Raw genomic sequence first — 24,553 nt, 5'->3', positions numbered from 1 at the left:
TACAAAATAACCATTACGGATAGTCGAATTGGCGAATCAGGATTAAAATAACTAAAGTACTCATGAAAAAGACCAGTCATGTTTTTAATTCCAGAGCCTTCTTGAATGATATATTGTTTGTAAAAACAATTGCAGCAATATTTCTTTCTCAAAACAAAACTCTGGCTCCACACACTCACTCTCACCTCTGATAGCACTCGAGCCACTCGCATCTACTCGAAACGCACTCACTGGTTTCAAACAAGCACTCGATAATACTCGGTTCGAACTCACTTCACCTATAGTTTGAAATCGAAAAGTTTTCATACAATACAAACTAAAAGTTTCTGTGAAAATCAAAAGTGAAATTCCATTGTTTTGTGGTTTAAGAGTTATAAGGGTTTTAAATAGATGAGTGATGCTTTAAAATACTTCTGTTGAGTATAATTTTGTCTAGCGCATAAAATGTGCAAAGATATTTCAGTGATTGAGGATGAATATTTTTTTCTAAACATTATCTTTATCTTACCTACATTTCAGATTTAAATCTAAACCCTGAGAGGCATAAACAGATACGAGTCTCTGTTGAACCTAGTAATGGTAAAGAGTAAATATTGCAAATTAAAACATTGCAATAACGAAAGATAAATTTTATTCAAAATCCAAAATCGATATAAAAAGGTTAATCATGAAATATTGACGGAAATAAGATAAAAGGATTAAGCGCAAATTGATAAAAAAGTTTCCATAAAACCACGCATTCACTTCAACGAAATCGAAACAGACGAAGTGGAAAATACGTCTGATATCTATACAAGAGATTCCGATCAAGTAAATGAAGTGAAGCAATCAGAAGTAAGGAAGCCTTAACTTTAAGTACCACTTGTGAACAAGTTGGACTTCATAATAAGCTCGAAACTACTCTCCGATAGTTGCCACCACAAAGTTCAGTGTCACGGCAACACTTTCCTTAAAGGCCAAATCGGTTTATTTATGGAATCGTGCTGTATCGTAATTTGTAAATAATGACGGATTGCTCCATTACTGATCTCTGATTTATTCACTGTTTACGGTAGAATTTTTCCACCATTTATTCAAATAAATCAAAAAGATCAACTTTTTATGGAAAATTCTTACATTTTTATCAGTTGGCCCTAATACACAGCCCTGAGGCACTCCTCGTAATAAACTCATAGTATGAGAAAACAGCTTCTTTTTTCTAATTCTCTCGAAATTAGTAGAAAATCTCTATTCGGATTCCATTATTACGAGCCTACCAAATTGTTTCACCGTTTTTAAATAACAATTATTATAAGTAAAATACATGTTACACTACTAATATAGCTAGTTAGCAACTAAAGTCATCGGCACGAAGACTTTACGCAACGTTCTAGTAAACAAACGATAAGAACGCATCGCCCGATGCTTTATTTTTTTATTATTGTGTTTTTGTTTCAAGAGCAGTTAAGGGCATGCTTTATGAGGATGGACACCTTTGAACTATTTCAAGTAGAATTACTGTTTATCGGTAGAGATTTTAGCTACGATTGCTATGGTTTTTAATTAGGTATCTTTAAATTAAGAACTATATCAAAATTTTACGACAAACAAATAAACATGACACAAATATTAATCCAAACACAGTAGTAGATAACGCTTCCAACCATAATAAACCCTTTCACAATATTAATGGCAAAGATATTATAACCTCCTTACATTAAATCAAACGAGACCTTGAAACCTTGGACATGACAGAGCAAAACTTGAATGGCTTACAAGAAATACTAAGTAATACATTTCCCTCAATTTATGAGGCAGAGTTGATCGACTTACCTTTTTCGACCCAACTGCAAAATTCCCATTAATATTAAATTGTCTTCCGTTAAAAGTGTACCATATTTTATGGTCCTGTGATACTAAATAAAGACCAAGGTAATGTTTTCCAAGATTAATGAGAAGGTCAAGCCATCAGAGTAAACGATATACATAGAATTGTCGTAAATAGTAGAATCCGAATATAAAAGCTTGTGTATTTATTTCAAGCCAATGTCAAAAATTGATCTTTATTTTTGTAACAATTCCATTTATATTGTCTTTTGTTATGTTTCCGCATTGGTTTTCTGTTTAAGGTAAATAAATAAAATATTCTCAACCTGAGCTCAAGCAAATTCTAAATTGGTATAATTAATTATTAATGAATTTACATCAGTGTTTGACCAAAATATTTGTTCGTCTACGTGTGCTACATCACGTAAACCTTCTGCATTGATACTATTATTTTACTTTCTTATGCGGTCTCCATCAACAGTACTTATATAAAAATGTCTTCCTTAACTGCTATATACGATCTTAACCAACAAAATAAAGGTACTGGGTATTACCACAAGATATTAAGCGGTCTATTTATAAAATGTATGTAGGTAGCGGTGTCCGCTCACGGATGTGGACCGTCCTTGACGCAGGGCCGCGCCGAACTACTTCGATAAGGTACTAACATGTAATAGACACGGATTGCTAAACAAAATACTTGACACCCTTACCATACACACACTCCTTCACTTGGAATTCTAAGCGGATTTCATATCAGACCTTTTACTTCCCCGTTGAATTCTGGTAAATTGATTTTTTTGTCTGCTACTGAACAATGGATGATAATTGATGACGACACTTTTATATTGGCTTGGTTGATTACCTACACACAATGATATCGATTCGAGTGCGGTATCACTGTAGGGATGACCACATTACATCATCGTGTCTGTTTTTTCCCGTATCGGTAACCAGAAAATGTAGATTTTCACTAATCATGTTGTTGTCGACTAGCGTAGTAAATAGGTGAGTAACCTATCACATTACCTATACCTATGAAACATTCGTCACCGAACAAAAGAGATTGGAGCATGCAGTAGATAGAAATAAAAAATCTAAAGGTCCTTCGATAATATTCTCTCATACCAGAGCGAGTCTAAAATTATCTGTAAAGTATTAGTCTAGTTGTAAACGGACCGAATAATTAAGCGCTAGTATCCGCATTCAGTCGGTAACAAACTTAATTGGAATAATTAATGCTCTGTCTAACTTTACAGAAATGGCTTCAATCTGTAATCCTTTTAAGTTTGTCCTTATTAAAATCAAATCTCTTTTGGAGTGAGATATTTTGTTTGGATTTGTTCTGGTTACATTTTATTTGGATTTTGACAATTGTTATGATGGAAGAGTGTTAGATTATAGGGACAATATGCATTTTTGGCTTAATGATCATACATTATAAACTTAAATTTTTGAGATAAGAAGATTCAAGGTCAGATAAAATTGAAAAACATGGTAAATATCCCGTTGTAACTTCCAATTCTAGTGTTAGTGACCATGTCAGTTTAAAAACTTATAATGTCATATAAGTTTAAATGGTATTATTTAGCAGTAGACTGATCGATCGATCGAAAGAAAAGAAAAAGCATTTTTGTCTTCTATCGATCCCAGAAAAACAGTTACTGTGTTCATAAAATATAAGGTGCATCACTTCAGTACAATTTAGTACGCCTTCGACGTCGTCATTAAAATTAATTTGACCCTTGAATAGCTTTCTTAACTCGCCAATTTGGTCGTCAGTGATTCGACATTCTATAGTGTGGCACACTTGTATCTTGTCATTCATACTTATGCATGTTCCGTTACGACTCCCAAGTAATTGGCCACATGGCAACGGATACATTATTTTTTGTTTATCATACATACGTACGTACGTAGGTACCAATCAATTTATACGTATATGGCGGTAAGCTTGTTAAACTTCCACTGGAATTGGTGCAAGGAGGTTTTAAGTAAATCCATTTTTTTGTAGATTAAATTTATTGACTGGTAAAATTTTATAATTAGGTTTCGGCCGCGATATTTCGTGTATGCAAGATTTTGTAATCAATTTGTTGGATCTGTATGTAGGTGATGTTGATTTAGAATTGATCGAGTTTGCTAATTTTTTGAGTAAATAAGTAAAAGCGTTGCCACACGTAACCGCAAAGTCGGGGCTCACATGTCTCTAGCTTAATTAAGAATCATATAAAACCGCAGACATTTCAAACAACATAGAAGTACGCGAAACACACTGAACAATCCAAACTTTGGAACACCACACAAAATAGCAACCGGTTGCGATGAAGGCAGCAGATAACATGAACACAATGATTCGAAGGAAACTATAAATATTAAAATAATAATTACAGCTGAGATTTTACTAAAATTGTTGCAAGTTACTACATCGTATCGAAGTGTTTCGTCATTTGTGGAGCCTTTCGTAACGCGTATAGTACGTTTGTTATTAAAAGTAGCGATATTGCTGGGATTCTTGTACGATTTATTGCGACAGACTATAAATATAATAGTGTGACGTTCTGTCTGATTGTCCACTGTTGCTGTATTTATAGACATTTTTATTATACTATTTGTGTTTAGTGATTTTTTATCTGATTACATTACTGTAATTATTTATCAATGATAGAATATGTTTTCACTATTGTGTTTTGTTATTTTCCTCAAAGAGTAATTTCATTGTATTTTACGTATACGTAATCCCATAATTTTATTGATATACAAATTAACCGCATTTAAACCACATGAATTATTATCAATCAATTTTCAAGGTTGTCCTCTTTGTTAAATATGTACCTACACGAGGATTAGGAGAATTAGATATAAAAAAAACAATAAATAAGTATTACTCTAAATTCTACTACATTGCATCGATACATCGGTTGGGTGACGTCATATATAAACTGGTTTCAACCAAATCCGTTTAAGAGCACAAAGACCTGATGAATGACCTTGTAACCGACTAGACGAGAGAAAGAAAGGACACCAGTATCCTTAGTACGAGTTTGCTTTACGTTGAACGAAAACGAAACGAGTACGCGTTCGGCGCCGTGATTGGCCGGCGCGAATGAACCAACCAATCAGAGTGCCGAACGCACCTTCGTTTCGACCTCGTCAAACGTAAAATAAACTCGTACTAAGGCCTCTGATTATGTTCCAGTTTGGGTAGTAAATAAAAAAAAATGGGAATTCTGATCTGAGTACAGCTTATAGACTTTTTGAAACCTGTATGACATATCCGGGATGTAAAATGTAGTGCTTTGTGGATCCGGCATTTTAATGTGTCATTCAAGAAATTTATTCGAATTACATTTCATTGATTGGTCCTTTTTTTGTGGCACGTGTTTGTTGTTTAATAGTCCAATGCCATATTCTTATCGGCAGACAATTTATTGACTTAATGTAATATTGTTCGTTGTAAGTGTAAAACGCTAAGTTATATATATGTTTCATTTAAAAAATATATATAATTACTGAAATAATCTGTCAGTTTCACACTTTTGTTTTATTACAATACTTGCTTGCTGCAAAGTTTATTTATTTATTCATATTATGGCATATCGGTATACATTGACAGAAATACAGACAAGCTTTAAAAATAAGATGAATTATGTCTTCTTGATTATATTTAAATTACGTTTAATTGAAAAAAGCATTTTTTCAAATAGCGAGTCACATAAATCAGTCTCCTTTGTTCTTGCAACGTCACGCCTTTTATCCCCGATGAGGTAGGCAGAGGTGCACATTACTGCACGTAATGCCGCTATACAATGTACACCCACTTTTCACCACTGGTGTTATAAGTCCCGTAATTTAGGGTGTGCCTATTGCCATATTCTGGGCACAATTCCAGACTCCTTTCACTACTGAGATATTTTCGAAAGCCGAAAAAGGCCCAGTAATGGTTTGCTCGACCCGGGAATCGAACCCGAGATCCTTTGCCGGCAATCGCACTTGCGACCACTCGACCAACGAGGCAGTCTCCTTTGTTCTCTTCATAAATATATCACAACAAATACTACTTCCTTATAACTTTTGATATAGGAAATCTATACCTAATGCGCTCTAACAAGGTGCGGCTGACAGATTTAGTAACGTTTCGTATCACTCTTGAAAGTTGCTGCGATTTAAAAATTATGCCTTAATATTTTAGCTGTATCACATTCGTATTATGTTAAATCATTCGGATGCGTAGTTAATTAAATTAAAACCAACCGGAATGTTCTAGTATTCAATTAAAATCTAATGAAATGAAAAATAAAGTAAAGTGTTATGCGTATAACGTAAAGCCATAGTCGTGTTTAGTGATGGGATGTACGGCTACGATGGATAGGTAGTCGATGTTTTTTTTAGAATAAAAAACGAAAATCGTGCGTCGTTCAATTATCATTCTTAAAAAACCTTTAATTATGTGGGTAAATCCACTGTAGACGCGGCTCTCTCTGCCCAAACCACAGTGACATTATCTGAGCAGAAATATGTAGTAGGCATTTTTCTAGACATTTCCGGCGCCATTGATAATGCGTGGTGCTACTATTCCAACATATACAAACTAATATATCCTTGTTTTCTTCACGGTTCTGTAAAACTATAACTCTGAAACACCTCAGGGCTCGGTCATAAAATATTTATTTTGACAAGTATATACACGTAGTTAGACTGCACAACTAAATAACACACACATTTAATAAAAAAATTCAAGAGAATTAAATGTATGCTGCGAGTATCGATAACGATAAAAAAAGATTTTTCTAATGTCCATCCCTAAAGAGAGACGTCAACGTCATACTGGCATCTGTCAGCCGCACCTTGTTAGAGCGCATTAGGTATAATGCATCTTTGATCAGCTATTCGTCATTTCTAGCCATATTTACATTAAAATGTTTTGATTTAATTTCAATAATTTCGCACCTGACTAATATTTATTCCTCATTTTAAGACAGATAGGTATTCATGTATCCTCAATATGATTCATTTTTAAATAAATAAAATTCAATGGGATGGGATTTTATAATTACTAAATAATAAATAATATTTTCTGGTACATTCTTAAATATTCGGGAAACGTTTTTATAGGAGGAAATTTAGTGGAATGCAGTTGTCACAATATAATTCACAGAAACCAACCAATTCGTCACCTCAGGGGTTTTATAAGTAGGTACCTACTACATATGTTGAAAATTAAAAATTTAAAAACCCCCGACAAAAAACTTAATTTCCTTTAAAAAGTAAAAAAATAATATAAAAGAAACTTAATCTTAAAGTACCTAAGAATGTACTAATAATTCTAAAAAAATACGTCGCGTTGGGGGACCGCTCCTAATTATTTCTTAGAATTATTCTATTATATTCTAAAATAGAAATATAGCGGTGCGGGCGGCGGTGTACAGTCCATATGAATGCGGTCCCCCAACGAGACGTATTTTTTTAGAATTATTAGTACATTCTTAGGTACTTTAAGATTAAGTTTCTTTTAATTATTATTTTTTTACTTTTTAAAGGGAAATTAAGTTTTTTGTCGGGGGTTTTTTAAATTTTTAATTTAATTTTTTATTTTATACTTTTTATAGGTAGGTTAAGTTAGGCTTAGTATATTACATATACTTACTATAATTTCGATTTTTGTTATGTTAAGGTATAGATTACATTCGAGGTCAAGCTCGTTCGCTTTTTTTTTTGACTTATTAATTACTAATTTTTGTTTCTACATATAAGTAGGCTAAAGATTACATTGGTGCAAGATTTTTTGTTTATAATAAAACGTTAAATTAAAAATTTTATATTTTTGTTATTAAATTTTTTATTTAATTATTATTATTTTTTTTATTTTTATTATATATTTTTATTTCTGTTAATAAGAAAAAATAATATCTTCTTTCATTGCGGTTTAATTTGAGACCCCATCCCAGTATATTTGCAGACCTTCGGTTAATCTCCCCACTTTCACCGCCCATAACTTTAAAACGGCTTAACCGATTTTCCTCAAACATGTCTAAGAACACTCGCACGTAAGTCCCCTTTCATACGAAAAAAACTAAATTGAAATCACTGCATCCGTTCGGGAGTTATGATGCCACAGACAGACAGACAGACAGACAGACAGACAGACAGACACGTCAAACTTATAACACCCCTCTTTTTGCGTCGGGGGTTAATAAACTGGTTCCCAAGCAAAAACTAACCGCAAAACGAAAATATTACTGTAATTAAGTGGTAGCTATTAAGTTTTTGTTGCTTGATTAATTTATATTGCATCTGATGCATCGTGATCAATAATATATTAATTTTTATTTTATTTGCTAAGCTGATGAAGATGTTTTATAAAAATATCAATACAATTTCAATAATGTTGGTATGTGATCGGCCGGCTCGAATGAACCTATTAATCAGAGGGCTTAGTACGAGATTGTTCTACGTTGAACGAAAACGAAACGAGCACTCTGATTGGCAATCAGAGCGCCTAACGCACTCTCGTTTCGTTTTCGTTGAACGTCAAGCAAACTCGTACTAAGGGTACAGAACTAGTAGGAAAACTATGATTTTCGACTTAGTTATAATAACGCTTTACCTAACTTGAAGCCTCAATGCTATCTACGATTGTATAGTTAATCATTATCAGATATCACATAAAAATATCAGTTCCTTACAAAAATCAAAACACGTTGCAATGCACGTGTGTCATAAATTAAACTAAATTATAACGTTTACATGCATCGCATACTCCGATAAATACTACGGTACAAGGTATCACAAAGTACAATCGCAGAATTCAATCGTTACCCGATCGACCTCTGTATCAGTAAAATATTGCGTCGATCGCTCTAATGTTTTCGTTTAACTAATACTCACCTGCATCTTCCGAAATGGCAAGCGGGTCATGAAGATCACGACCGCTTGTATGTCTGCACTTGCAGGGTTGTCTACAGAGTATGCATTTTTCTGTCATCATCACTATTACCCGGTATGCATTCAAAATTGAACAAACCTTTAAATTTGCATTCAGAGCGCCGAATGCGCTCTTTTTGTTTTTGGTCAACCTAAAGCAAACTCGTACTAAGAGCTTGAACAAACCTCCTTTACCATTATTTTTTCTATACTTATATTTCCATCTTCACTCTTTTCATATGGCTTGGATATTAGTTTTGTGACATCCCCGGATCCAATTTTTTTTTTCTAAATAGTAGTTCCGCTTTTCGCCAGATATTTTCGATTGAGTGCTTTGGACTGAGCACAGTATACATCAGATTCTGTACGCGTTACTGAGAATTTCTGATAACTGAAAATCAACATACTACATTGTTCTATCTACCCGCGAATCTCTTACTCGGCAATCGACCGAACTAAACTGTAGTTTGCGTGTACTTAATTACGTTAAATAAATACAATATTTACCTCGTATGGTAGCATAGTGACAACCCTGCGAGTGAGCGCAATGAATGAACGTAAATTATCAACATAATGTTACCTTGACTCGACACTGACCCACTTCGTTAGATAGTACTTTCGATTTCGGTCGATAATCCCTCTTCGAGTCATGAGATGAATTCACTTCCACCACTCTATAATTGAAAAGCTTATAATAATTGTATGTTAAATCATAAATCATTTTTAATAAACTTTCGTGGTATTTTTCTTCTCTTATTTGACACACTTTAACACAAATGTGTCCACTCGATCAGAGTGATACCGTGACTTCGCAGAAAATGGGCGTGAACCAACGCTTGCGTTATTTTTTGTCATGTTAAAGACATTACCAGAGGCTATAACTATAGGTATGTTTCATGTGTCCAACGTCAGCACTGCCTTTTACTATTGGCGTGATACGTCTACTCATTTACCTCTGCCCTATATTAAGGTCCGTCTCACAGAACACTTTTGTCATAATTAGCTACATATTAATGTGTAAATTGATTACTCTTTAGACCAGACGAACTGTTGCAATTCGCTACAAAGTATCTAAAGGTTATTTTCTTAAGTTCAATGATTCTAAATGTCCTATATGCGTAACGATTATTATTCAATGTCGACATTTGTATTACAGTTTCGTACGAAAGAGTAGAACCTATATTTTTGCTCGAAACGAATGTACGACATTAGAATATATTATGTCGATCTGACCTAGGCAGGTAATTCAATGTGATATTAGATGAAATTCATAAATGTATGTATTTCTATCTCACCTGTCTATATCATTAATCGCAAGGGTAAACAGAAACAAGTATATATACCAAACACACTTTTGTCAGACCTTTTAAATTTCAAACATAAATCTATCAAGTTCGCAAAAATAAGTCCAGAATCAAAAAAATCAATACATATTTTTATAGTAACTATCGTGAGCCATACTAAATTAACTAAAAAATCACGGTTTACGGACGTATGTGAGTACATTAATGGAGAAAAGCTTTTGAATCACCGAGGGAGATCATGATGAATTCTCGATTTAAGTTAAAAGTTTACTCAACTCTGCAATTGTACTCTAGACCTTGTTGTTCGAAACACTTACGTCTACTAGACGAGACAGAATGTCTGTACTAGATGCAAAATAAACATTTTAAATATACCATCTTTCCCACGGCATCACCTTGAACGATTGATTTATTGAAATAAGTAATTATACACAAACATCTTGATGATACCTCAGTCCATCAAAGAATGAATAAAATTAACAAATGTTTTGTAATAAAAATAAAAGTCAAGACATTCAAAATACACTTAAAATTTTATAGAATCTTAATTTGAGCATATTTTTTTAAGTAAAATCTTAAATGTTCTTCCATATGCATAACAAAGATGTAACTACTTTCTGTTAACTGACAGATTGACAGACAAATCTGTACCCTTAGTACGAGTTTACTTTACGTTGAACGAAAACGAAACGAGAGCGCATTTGGCGTTCTGATTGGCCGGTGCAAATGAACCAACCAATCACAGCGCCGAACGCGCTCTCGTTAAACGTAAAGCAAACTCGTACTAAGGGTATTCGGTACTAAAGGATTCATTCATTTTAGATACGCAAAGCGAAAAATCAAATTAAAACATTTTGATTTTGACTTTGATTGATGTTTATATCAGCTGCACATAAGAATTTTATCAACATTCGCAAATTCTCGGTAATAATTCACGATAAAAAATGTCTTTTTGATTTTTAATACATAATTAGATAGGTGTCAGTAATGCAATCGAATTTTATATCAAACAAAACGATTCTCTAGAATTTTGTTTTCCAAGAAATTGTATAAAAAAACGTACGAATTTTATATTATTCTTTAAAAAACTAGTGTCAGGTTTAGTCTATAAATTATTTCTAGACAATGTGAGTACGTCGTCGCTATGAATAAAATGTCAAAGTTGTACTTTAATATTATTAAAATGTAACACCGACTCGACGTAGTTTCGACTCGTTTAGCTCCATTTTTATTAATAAACAAAACTAGCTATTTACTTACGACTTTGCTCGAGTGATGTTCCCTGACTGACATACATTTAAGCTATTCTTTTTTTACATAGATTTTCAAATGAAGTCGTTGCTCTATCCATTAGTAAAGCCGCGGAAGACCTAAAGGTTTGTCGGGTGTTCAGCTCAAAGAGCAGGAGTAGGAACGGGGTGGTTTTTAGTCAGTAAGAGTCTTCGAAGATCACATTCGGCCTCTCCCAAGGTGGGAGAACTAGATGATATTTTCCCCCTCAAAGAAAATGTATAGGTGAAAATTGTATGAAAATCGACTACAAACAAACGTGATTGGAAACTTTGTTTTCAATGAATACCGTAATTCACATGTAGATACCTATGTTATTTGTTATATATATTATGTTTTGTAACTAGGTATAAATACATGCGTCATGAATATCTTCACACAATAGGAAAAAACATATCAACAGCACAATATTTTATTTTTATATAAATCTATGATTGGCTGTCTTGAATGAGCCAACAAATCAGAACATCGAACGCGCTCTCGTTTCGGTATCTATAACGTAAAACAAACTCGTACTAAGCCCTCTGGAGAGTGAAAACTGATAAATTCATTATATGTCACACAATTCGTAAACAGTTTACATGATCTACACAATTGTTACAAATTTTGTAGTAGGTAAATAGAAGGTTTTGAAATTTTGTAATAGGCCAGCCACGTAGTTTTCCCTTAAGTCCCTTTGTTTTATTCAATAATAAAATAGTTGTGGTAATTAACCTCATTAATGTAATATTATTATATATTATCCTCATACGTAATGTTTGTCATTATGTTGTGTTTGTTATGACACTAAGCGTAGATGACATCACTGGTGTGTTTCTGGAGCACATAGGCAAACGTTGTTTGTTATGTGTGACGTTGCAATCCTTTTTTTTTGAGGTGGGAAAATCGTCCTATGACTTCTCCCGCCTTGGGCGAGGCGAGAAGGAGTGTCAGACTCTTATTGACTGAAAACCACCCCGTTCCTACTCCTGCTCTTCGAGTCGGAGCCCCGGTAAACCCGCTAGGTAGTCCGCAGCCTGATCCGGTCAGACGTCAGCTACGTTGCAATCCTTGGAACTATTTTTTACTTAGGATAACTTTACTTTTCATTGGGGTAGCGAATGAGTAACGCTCCAGGCCGTGGTTTCACTACGGTCGAGTTGGCACGTTCGTGCCGAAGCATGATCCTCTCACAATTGGGAAAATCCTGTGAGATTATTCACTAAAATCATTCGTAATTCTATTCGTAAAATCATTTTCCGATTAGTAGATCTTGCTTGACTAATATTGACAGGTTAGTTAGGTGACAAAGTTACATTGAATTTTTCCTTTTCCAAATTCTCATTAATGCCACAGTGTTGACTGCATTTATAGCGCAGTGACTGTGACTGAACAATCGGTTGCTATGCAACGTTGTATGAGTTTCATGCGAGTTTACAACAAAGGAAAATATTTAAGTAAGAGGAAAAGTTTTTTCTATTTGTTTTTGACAGCTCAAATCACAAATAAATCTTCTACAATTTCGCGACTACCCACCGTTTTACGGAACTCTAGTAGACATGTTACATTTTGTAAACATGTACATGTGTAGTGTACATGTGCATTGTATGCACTACACAAAACCAGTTTATCATGATCTCGCTTTGTATGATCTTTCGGTACATTTGAAGGTCAGTTTATAGCGTTTTTGCATAGCTTGTTGTGTTACCATCTGTACATTAGTTAGCACACTTTGAAATGCCGTTACAAGTATTAACCTTTGCATTTGGCCTTGCAGTGTACGTGTAAAGTACGGCACTAAAATTATAATTTTGATACTAAGTACTTAGACACACCTTAGCTTTGATAGTGCTGTTACGTAAGTACCTACTTGACAAGTTTTATTTGTACTTAATGTCATGTTTGATTCGGTTGAAGATGTTTTTGTCAAAATATTCTTAATTTTTTTTATTGCAAAGCCAGCATTTATAGCAAGTATTGTCCGTATTTTTAGTCAATTCCCAGGTCGAGCAAGTATTACTATAATTATTTATTTGTCGGTTTTACAAATTCTTATAATATAAATCTGGAGGTTTGTATGCCCTATCCTTTCGTTTTCGGTTCGGATTTCTGTAACATTCAATTCAAAAAAACGATGTGAACTCTACCGCGGTCAGCCATGTCATTGGTGGGTGAAAATGTAATCGAGCTCACTACAAAAATTTGAAGTGTCAGTTACAGATTAGCCTAGCTGTAAGAGTGCTTTTAGTACATGTTTGTTTTATCTTTAACGAAATCGAAACAAGAGCGCGATCGGCACTCTGATTCAAGCCGAGCCAGCCACCATTCCGAGCACCGAACGCACTTTTGTGTCGTTTGTACTGTATATGGTAATAAGTTTACCTCTGACAACATGGAAACCATAACATAACTTGTGGAAATTAACTATCACGTGTAATATACGCTCTTCTGCCTAACCTTACTACACAACATCAACATTGTCTATAGCCTTATACTTCCTAACACACATTCACAAAACGATTGGTTTTTGACATTTACAAAAAAATATTGACTTTATTTGACGAGATCCTTGCATCATCGTTATTACATACTCGAAGTAACTGCGCAACATTGACGATTTAATGTATTCAAACACCAGCAACCGGATCTGATTCATCATTTAATAATAATATAATTATGATTGACACAGCGACTGTCTGTTCAAGACCGTGTATTGAAATTATTTTGTTGAAACGTGTAGCTTCTGTTATGACATTATGGTGTTATTTTGGACATTATTAGCGGGCTCGATTCTCGCACGGAGCGACTCTATGTGTGATCCACAAATTGTTTTTGAGGGTTTGGGTGCCATTTTTTTAAACAAAAGGTATATTATATAAGTACTATACATAAGGGACAACTTTAATTTGAAAAAGCAGCAAGTAAGCTACATGCTATTGACGATGATGACTGGGATGATGAATTAATAAAAAAATTACAATCATACAGTCATAAATCAAAACTGATACGTTTTGTAAATCAGCAGATTCAATTCTTGTTTGATCATGAATCCACTAGTCTTCCAGCCTCTACAATAATCTCACAAACTGCTCTTAACAAGAACCTGTTTCAACACGTTTCAAATAAATAGATAGTGAATATTATTATAAAAAAGATGTCCCCGCATCGCACTCAACGTTATTATTATAGATAAGCTGCTTTATCGCGTTTTTATCGATAGTTTAATTGCTGCGATGATACATAATGACTGAATATAAATAATTAATTTCACATGTCACTCGCTTATCGTGTGTTCGCGAAATTTCACGAACATTTACGGACTGTAACACGTCAAGCTACTCATTTTGACTGTTCTTTAAAACTTTGACTTATTCTTAACAGTATCCTTAGTACGAGTTTGCTTTACGTTGAACGAAAACGAAACGGGAGCGCGTTTGGCACTGTGATTGGTCGGCACGAATGAACCAACCAATCAGAGCGCCGAACGCGCTCTCGTTAAATGTAAAACAAACTCGTACTAAGCCTTCAGGCGTCTGAAGTGGTGATCCATTTCACATGAGCGATCATGATCCATTTAGGAACCAAAATGCAACTCAACATTAACATTAGAAGCGAAAATCAAATAGTTATTTACAAGTAAATAAAAACCCAACCAATGGCATTTCATACACCAACAATTAACATTGGCCCAGTAGAAAACGGTGTTATAAAAACAGATACCGTTTGCTTGTAATAAAAATAAATATTTCTTGGGCAACATGAAGGCCAAACCTTTTAAAAGCCAAGCCCTTTTTAAGGCTGCCCTTAATGGAAGCGGTAACAATGACAGGCCAACAAATGAAATTTTAATAATAGACAAGAGTTGAGTTCTTAGACAAAGTTGGACTCAGACTTGTTACAACAGGTCTAATAATAAGGCCATATTTAATTTTTATGTGACTGCTTTTTTCTTGGACGACGTTTCTTTAATTTTTTTACGAGTGAGTGGTTTCGTGTGTGTGTGTGTATGTGTGTGAATCGTTTCTCGTACGGGCGAGAAGGTCAGGGTCACACAAATTGGTCTTTCATTATCTGAATATAAAAATGACACTCGTTTTTTCGTTATACTTTTTTTTAAAGTTCTTTTTTCTGTTGATCAGATTTAATTGTAATAGCGCAGTTTCTTAATAGCATTTTTGCTTCTTTTTCTATTTATTTTTTCTTTTATTTTAATAAAGTTGAACAGATGGTGATTTGCGTAAACGGTGTGGTTTTCTTTGCAGAACATACGTGTTAAATAAATAAATTAATCATCCACGTAATTAAACAATTAAATTATAACACAAATAAATCTTGACTTAAAGAATTTGCAGAATTATAACTATTTATCCTTAAACTTAAGGAAGTTTAAGTTGTAAAATTGCACATACTTTATCAAAGCTATTTGTTGATGAACCTATGTGGGATTTATTTAACCAAATACAAAAGCTCAATATTCAATTCAAAATCAAATATCCAAGTAATGAATTTACACTCGAACACGCTTATTGTTTCCCAGACAATATGAAGTCAACAAAAAAACGCGTCAACAAATATATTTACCGACCGGCTTACTTTAATTGAATATTCTGAAGAGCCACCGCAACGGCGGAGAATTTCAAAATAAAAAACTCTCTATTTTTCGTCGTTTATTTTTACCCTCGCCTTTAATATTCTGACCTCGTAATATATTAAATTTACTTTATTTTTCAATATTCTCATCGCTCTTTTTAATATTATGAGTTGGTAATAATTTGATTGGCAGACTTGTAAAGTCTTCCAACTTATAAAACATTCAATTATTTAGGGTAGCTCGAGGTGCTACGCATCCTCTACGCGGCAGTCGCGCCTACGCGCGTAGCCCGGGCCCCTGCAACGCCTACGCGAGACGTAGCTCGCTACGAGTGTTTGTTTTTATTGACGTCACGGTAACCACAGGCTACATTGAAGCCCTACTACGTAAACAAATTACACTAATTTATCTAGTTTCTCATACAAGTGCATCGGTATAAAAATAACTCAGCTTCAAACACTTAACGTAGTTTTAAAAGTCGTTGGCATTCAGTTTTTATTCTTTGTTCGAAATTAATAAAATCACAGTGCAGAACATGTTATAAACAAAACGATAACATAAACCGCGCGTATTCTGGAGGCACGAATATGTTTAATCAAACGACTAGGTGTCATGTCATTAGTGAGCGAGCCAGACAGACATGTGAGGCCGCGAGTGTGAACAAGACAAGAAATATAGCAACAAGTCGCGGGCGCGAGGCGCGGGGGCGCGTTATCGTGTCCATGACGTCAGGACCCTTTCACTGTCCGAAGTTGCGTTCTGGCGGCAGAGACTTCAGTCCGCGCGGCTCGGTCACAGCGTGAGCACGTCTCGCGCTTAGTGTTCCTAAACTTCACCGACTCACGCGTCACTCGTTAAAAGAATACGTAAAATATATCGAAGCCAACTTTCGTCAGGAGAATAGTTCACACGCAAACGGCCCGCTCGGTCCTCCGTGTGTTACCGCTCCTGCTGCTCCTGTTCGCTTCGGATCTAAACTCCTGACTCCACCAGCACCATGGGCGTCATCAAAGTGAGCCCGGACACCGCGGCCCTATACTCTGCCTGCGACATGCTCGACGACATGAAGGTAAGTGTTACGAGAGAAAATCATGTGATGTCCAAAACTGCGATGGCGGCGTTCCAAGCGACCAGTTCCGTGTTAGTGAAAAAATATAGTGAATCGATGCGTGGGCGCAGACATTTGTCTCGTCGTTCTCGTCAATTTACGCGACGACGTTTCGCGTAATTCTAAATGTTATGCGCTTTTACGCGATGGTATTCGGCGCGGCGCACACGCCGTGCCAGCCGACTTTATGCAGATCGCGCGCGTTTTCTAGCCGCGGTGAAAACTCGTGTCGTTCGGTCAACGGAAGCGGTTGCCCTTATCAGTTGTTTGTGACATGATTGCTATAACTAGAATTGCTACGTGAGAACATTCACACAGTTTTAGCCCTCGGTTTAGTGCGTAACACACGAACATGTGGCGGTAGTTGTAGAAGTACCCGCTAAAACGTTCAGTTATAGTACTGGAATGCTTCGCTTAATAAAACATTATCGTAGTCAGTAGGTACAAAGGAATCGATCTAACAATTGCCTAATGTTCCTTATTGATAGTAGTCTCGTACGTATAACAATGATTCATGGTAATAAAACCATTGGAGCTTGTTGCAAACGAGCGGAGATCCAAAGAATGTCGCGGTGACGCAAGATCGTTAAAAATTGTTTTGATTATGTGAGTTTTCGATGTGTACCGTGTAACGATAACGTATGATTCTCGAGGTTTTAATGCATGAAAAGTTTCTATTATTCGATGGCTACTGACTTAGACTCGAGTAGCCGAGGTGTAGCACACAACCAAAGATCGTATCGTAGTTAGTAACAATGTTACAATATGCGTAAATCGAAGGAATTTGTGTCTAGCCGAGTGTGTTGTGTTGCACGCAATGCTTAGCAACAGTGCACGCTCGGTGCGCATGCGTCGAGGATTCCTTGTGGTTAATTTTCTTTAAAGTTTCAACAACACAGATTTATTGCGTTTTCATGGTCAAAATGAGAACGTATTTAGAAATATTGTTACGAATATATATGGAACGTAGTGCTCATTAAGATATTTATCATGACAATAAGTAAAAACTTGTATCATTTACATATTAACGTAATAAAAATTCATTGGTATCGAAAGATAAATGTTTGTGTGTGCGTTCAAACATATTGATATTGGCCGAGTGTCCGTATTGGCTTAGTTACCTACATTGACGCTATATTTTTTTTTTATTTTTCTCGACTTTTTTAGTCTGTTGCCCAACTTGATTTGCTGGAATTGATTGCTTTTTAGCGTTTATGCTTCAATGGCTAGCTATCGAAAACAGCTTCGTTCAGTGCAAGGTAGACATTGAAATATGACGCCATTTTTTCTTTATCATGATTAAAAGGATCTTTATGTTGTCAAGAAATTATATTAATATTAAATCATAATATGAACCTTGACCGGTTTTGACTTCGTTATAATAATTTTAATTATAATTATTTTCTTCTATTTCTTGCTAATTTCAATACACTCTATTACCTATAATATAAGGTGGTATTTACATAGCCACTCATGCAAATCATTGTTGAATGAAGAAAAATTTGCATGTGAACAGAACACGTGAGTGCGTGGGATATGTTCCAATGTCATTTTATTAGAAACATTTTTTTAAATATCAACTCTATATTTATATTGAAATTAGATTCAATTTTGTTTCTTTGTCTTTTTTAATTTACGTATTTCTGGGGTTATAATGTCAGAAGTGTCTTAAGTAAATCTTATTATTTATTTAAGTTTAGATTTTATATTCATAGTAATAGGATCTGGATTTGATTGTGAATATTTGTTTAAATTGTTACTCTATTAATTTATTAGCATATTAAACTACGGATGCGTCCAATTAGTTGGTGTTAAAACGCAAGTTCAACGGAATTTACATCAGATTTGTTAAGAAACGTACTTAGATTTATTACAAGAAATATTATATTGAAATATTTTTTGATAAAAATTACAAGTTACTTGCAAATGTGTGTTGCATTTTAGTGTAATGGATGATAATAGTTTTAAAGCATTATAGTGCATACCTGAATAGATAGTAGTACAAAATAAAAAACATTGCGCAGTTATTATTTACTTTTATTGCGTTTAAATAAACAGATAGCAATTATGAGGATAATAGAAGTACTCGCAAATAAACAAAAGATACACTACGCTTAAACATCAGTAGTGAACAAGAAGGGGGCGCTTTGGCACCAAAGCCCTCTTCTTGTACGAAGAAGGTTTGAGTGGCGATTTCCAAGTTATAATTAGAAATTAGGTTTCCTGATGATGTTTTCCTTCGCCGTTTGTCAGTGGTGACAAATTATTTTAGAAAGGACATATAACTCGAAATATGTCACATTGTTACTTGCTGTTGAATGAGAAGCGGGGTTAAAGTTACAGGCCACCATGACATATAACACAACGCTTGTCTATTTAAAACATACAAAATCAATATCAAAACAATATAAAATCGATATCATAACAAAATATCACCACTTTAAATGTACCTTTCTAAAAAACATGTATTGATCATTCGATTATGCTCCTTATTGATATGTAGTACATGTAAAGGTATTCAACCGAGCCCCTTCGTCCTAATCGGGTCATATTGGACTGAATTATTTACATATGTAAAGTTCATAGTCCAGACGACTCTGTCTTTTTACATCATCATAAGAAACTCTTATAATATACCTGAGTTATACTAGCACATCAAGATATCCTTAAACTGTTAAGTTACTTTCAACTGAATTGCCTAAAAGTAAGGTTGAATGTCTATTAAAGAAATGGGACAAGTTTGGGTATCTTGATGAGCTGTTGCGGTCGGTACGTGATCTAAATCGTTTAGTTTTGGATACAGGTCAATTTTATTTGTACGAGTAAGATTAGTTAAACTATTGTTGTCTTGAAGATAGGTGTGGTTTGGGAATTTCTGCTTTAGTCTTTTACTGAATCTGTTTTGACTAGAACTAATAAAATAATAAATAATGAAGATTTATTTTTCCTCCCACTAAGTATATTTTTGTACAGTATAAGTGCAATAAATATAGAACATACAAGGATTTGTGGAAGTCAGGAATCCAAGTTAGGATGCAATAGGAACTATGTGATTAGTATTGATTCTGCTTCATTCTCCTGAAAAAATAAGTTTATGCATACAAAACAGACATCAACAAAAACAAAAAGATCTTCCATTTAGTAAATCCGTTGAAGAATTAAGCGCAAACTTACATTTCGGCAATTCAGATTCATTTTTATAAGGCAGACTGGTTTATTTTAAATTACTTTTAAATCAAGTTTTCAAACTTGACATTATCGAAATAGCTTATCGAAGACATTTATAGGAACGTGTTACATCTACGCGTGCTTTGGGCCGTACGCGCATATTCGTGAGTTTACCATCCTTGATATTAAGGCTGAGGTTACACTACGCAGCGACTTGCTATGACATGGCCACACTATGGGCGAAAAGCTGGTAATACAATGGTGTATAATGTAGCCAAACTCATAATTATTTAGTAGCACTATTGAAATAGTCACTTAAAATATAAAGCTGAAAAGTTTGTTTGTTTTGAATGAGCTAATCTTCGGAACGACTGGTTCGAATTTGAACATTATTTTTCTGTTAATAGTTCATTTATTGAGGAAAGAAGAAATTATCAAACATCATCCTGCTATGAACAGGAGCCGAGTAGCGGGCAAACAACGCGGCAGTAGCTACATATTTACATGTAGTGTACTATGTATTAGGTTAGTTGTTATATACGCTTATGTATCGCACTTCGCTCTTAATGTAACCTAAGCCTCATAAGTAAAGCATTTTCTATAATAATATTGCTCACAGTCGCGGATGCAGGCAGAATGTGGGTCGTAATGTGTTTTGAAACAACTCAATGTCGCGCCGCGCCGTGCATCGCGGCCTCGCGTGCGCCCGCGCTGGTAAAAGTGCACGTTTCGATTTATTTATTAGTTTTTTTTACTTGTTTACGATGATGTTACTTTATGTCTCTTTTGTTTTTTATTGTTACGACTGTGTTGTTATTGGAATCTAGTCCAAGTGCTGATCAAGGTGTCTTTGATTATTTAAAATAAAATAGAGTTTCTCACTTTATGAGTATTTTTATTAGTGTCGCGGTAGACTGTAGTAGTGTCTTGTTTATGATAATTATTACATAGAAATTTTTTTGAGGGGTATCATCCAATGACTTCTCCAGCCTTGGGCGAGGCAAAAGAGAGTGTTAGACTCTTACTAACTAAAAACCCCGTTCCTACTCCTGTTTTTCAAGCCGGAGCCCCGGTAAACCCGCTAGATAGTCCGCAGCTCTGGAATTGTACAGAAGTTAAGGTTATAAATAGATATAAAAAGCGTATATAAAGTTAGGCAATGTTTCCAACAATTTTCCAACGCCAGTTAGCAGGTCTCTAGTTTTGTCATGTTGTGTACAAAGATTTCGTAAAATCCTTGTACCTTTTAAACATATCTACTATCAAAGCCTTTTATTTAGCCTAGTCATAAAACATTACATATGTAACTAAGCATTATTTACATGTATATGTCATTGTCTCTGTTATCAAACAATTCTGAGTAATCATAATCAACTTAATGGAAATTTGTAGTTATTATATTAATTTGATGTTTTCCTCACTATCTGTTTGGATGTATCAAACATGTAAGTACAACAAAAAATGTTATTCCCTTATATCGATCTTCAGTATCAGTGGACCCTGACATCATCATGTCAATAATACCTATTGATTTGTTAACATATAAGATGTTTAGATAATTAATTTAGTACATAACTTTCATTAACAAACAGACAGTCATCGGTTCATATGCCCTTAACCAAAAATCTCATTCATACTGTGTCCTACACAGGAATTGAACCAGCAACCCTTTGCTAAATAGTCTCGCTGTAACCACTTAATAATAATAAGATAACCTCATTAACGTATAAACAAAATCAAATGTATTCAAACTTCAACCTTAACAGCCTTAACATAAGACAATATTAAAGCAAAATGAAAAACAACTCATTGTAAACATTGCGTTACTAGCACTACAGCACTACGTTCAAATACTATACAAACAACATATCACACAAAATTATGTATGAAAAGTAAAAGTAGTATTCAACCTAGTCCTTGACATAATATTTATTAAAAAAACGACTTTATCTTATCTCTGTTAAGATAAATTGTTGACTGACGAAGTTTCTACGTTCATGTAGAATATTTTATTACTACCCCGACATCTTATAGTGGATTTTATCTCGGAGTGCGAAAGAATTTTTATGACAGCTTATCTTCAGTTATGTAAGGATGCGGCTTACTTCAACTGCCAAGTTTAACCGTTAAAATGTACATTTTATAGTGGTACTAGTTACTGTCAGTGACTTTGTCTGCATGTTAAACCAACGTACGTAATGTCATGTAAAAGTATACTATGCTATATTCTAGACTACAGTCTATATCTGTACCAATTTTCATCGAGATCAAGCAGTATCGAAGTTATGAATTACTCTATTTAAGACTACTGTATGAACAACCACATACCTAAGTAACCTTTAATAGTGTCATAACAGAAATTCCACTTACTAAAATACCTAGGTATTTGAACAGACACTTATGTATAATACATGCTTTATAGTACATATCTAGTTTTACAATGTATGCAATTTAAAGGTACCTAGTCTAATTGACAGCGTCAAAATGTTATGTATCTGGGACAAATTGTATACACATTGATACATAATACATGTCAATTTTAAAGTGATACCTACCTATGTACTATGTACCTAGTGGTATAATTGTGCATGAACCTACATACATGTCTAAGTAGGTGTTATATGTATAGATATTATAATCGGCGTCATTGACTCCTTTCGTTAATGCTCTGATAGTGCTATTTTAGGTTATATTTAAAATTAAAATTAAACTGGAGTTTATTATTAGAAACGTCTTTTTTGGTTAAATAGTGTATGCAATTATAGAATTTAAAGACTAGTTAGTACTATTTTGATGAAGATGTGACGGGTTTAGTGGATATGGAAGCAACTATAAAATATTATGTACTTACTTACATATTGCTTCTAAATTTCTGAGCGAACACCAGTGTCCTCTTTCACTCTCTCTCATAATATACCTTATTTCCAAGAGATTAGAGACTACCGACAGACAGACATTTTTAATATTATTATATTTGATTTGACGTTCAAAAGTGCCTTCCTGGTCTAATTGAAATAAATAATTTTGACTTTAACTTTGACTTAAAATTTTTATGAACGAATTTTGTTATTAAAAACTACTAAATGAAGGGAAGATAATACATAGATATCACTTTTATCACTCCACGTGAGTTGTAGAATTTATACGTCCATGAACTTAATAAAGGTACCTAAATAATAAAATTACACCAACATTCAATTTCGTACCCACTAAGAAGTAGGTACCTAACACCGATTTAATTTGAAACGATTCCGCCAAGTCATGATTAATGAACTTTTTCAAAGATCACACAAGTCGACGTATTGTTTTCAATGAAAAAAATAAAAGTAGGTAATGAGTCAGTCTTACACGACAATTTTTTTTCTGTAAGATTGGTTTTTTAAAACTCAAGAATTACGTTATTGCTTATAAAGTTTGTACGTGAAGGAGCGAAACATATGTCGGGTGGTATATTGCATGTCATGTGTGTGTTTTATGTTGCACCTCTGCTGCATGAGCATTTAATGGTAGGTGGGTGCTGGACACCGCATGCGGAATTAAAACTAAAAATCTAATGTATTGTTAGTGTAGCATGGATTTCCGCAAAGTAACGCCTGATACTATTCTATATAAAAAAGTTTGTATTAAAAGTTGTTTGTTACTCCTTTACTCAACAACTGCGGAACAGATTTCGATGAAATTGACTGCACAGATAGACCATGACCTAGATTAACATAGAACTTGTCGTGGTAATGCAGGTGACGCCGCGGGCGATGTACTAGTCCATTCTTAATTAACGTGACAACATAAGTGTTCTCATTTAAATTGGATTCCGTAACTTATTGGTTTTTAATAGTTTCGTCCATTAATCTATTTATATAGTGCCTTGTTTAGTTGTTTATCTAATTGTTTAGTGGAACTATAGTACAAAGTTCGATTACAGTTTGGTCCAATAGTCAGACAGTACAATGAAATTTCAATACAGAATGTGTGCCTGAATTATTTTTTCAGTTCAATGAGCGCACATTTTATTTTTCGGTATTTTATATGCATAAAGTGATACGACATACCGTATTTTTACTTACCTGTCGCCTCTAGTGAGAACTTATCGTTCTTCGTCCAATAGGTAATTAAGCTAGTGTCACACCATTATGTTCTATACTTATTTGACAGTTGCTGCGATTAGACAAATCACATCTGATGAGCAAATAAAATTGTAGCCCCCATTGTATCTACCCTGTTTGCTAAATTGTATATTATATTATAGAATACTGAATAACGAATTATACAAAAGTTAAGTCTAACTGTCTAATTACGGATTTGTATTCACAAAATCTTAAATATCGAAACTTCAACACAAAACTTTAAGTTAATTCGATAACTTGCGAGAGAAAATTGAATCAT

At 34.3% G+C, this 24,553-nt stretch overlaps 1 protein-coding gene across 6 annotated transcripts in view; it reads left to right on the top strand.

The window, feature by feature from the left end:
* The window catches only part of LOC118268615 (terminal nucleotidyltransferase 5C), a 257,875-nt gene that overhangs the window by 215,735 nt on the left and 17,587 nt on the right, over nt 1-24,553 (top strand). Inside the window, exon 1 of one of the 6 annotated variants that reach the window (XM_035583168.2) lies at nt 16,644-16,963. The exons of the other annotated variants lie outside the window; for them this stretch is intronic. Within the exon in view, the coding sequence (XP_035439061.1) occupies nt 16,892-16,963 (72 nt within the window). The 5' untranslated portion in view covers nt 16,644-16,891. Of the gene's footprint in view, nt 1-16,643; nt 16,964-24,553 lie in introns of those variants that run through there. 6 annotated transcript variants of the gene reach the window in all.

This window comes from Spodoptera frugiperda, chromosome 29, assembly GCF_023101765.2.
Source record: "Spodoptera frugiperda isolate SF20-4 chromosome 29, AGI-APGP_CSIRO_Sfru_2.0, whole genome shotgun sequence".
Classification (NCBI taxonomy): domain Eukaryota; kingdom Metazoa; phylum Arthropoda; class Insecta; order Lepidoptera; family Noctuidae; genus Spodoptera; species Spodoptera frugiperda.
This window is presented reverse-complemented; position numbering and strand designations above follow the sequence as displayed.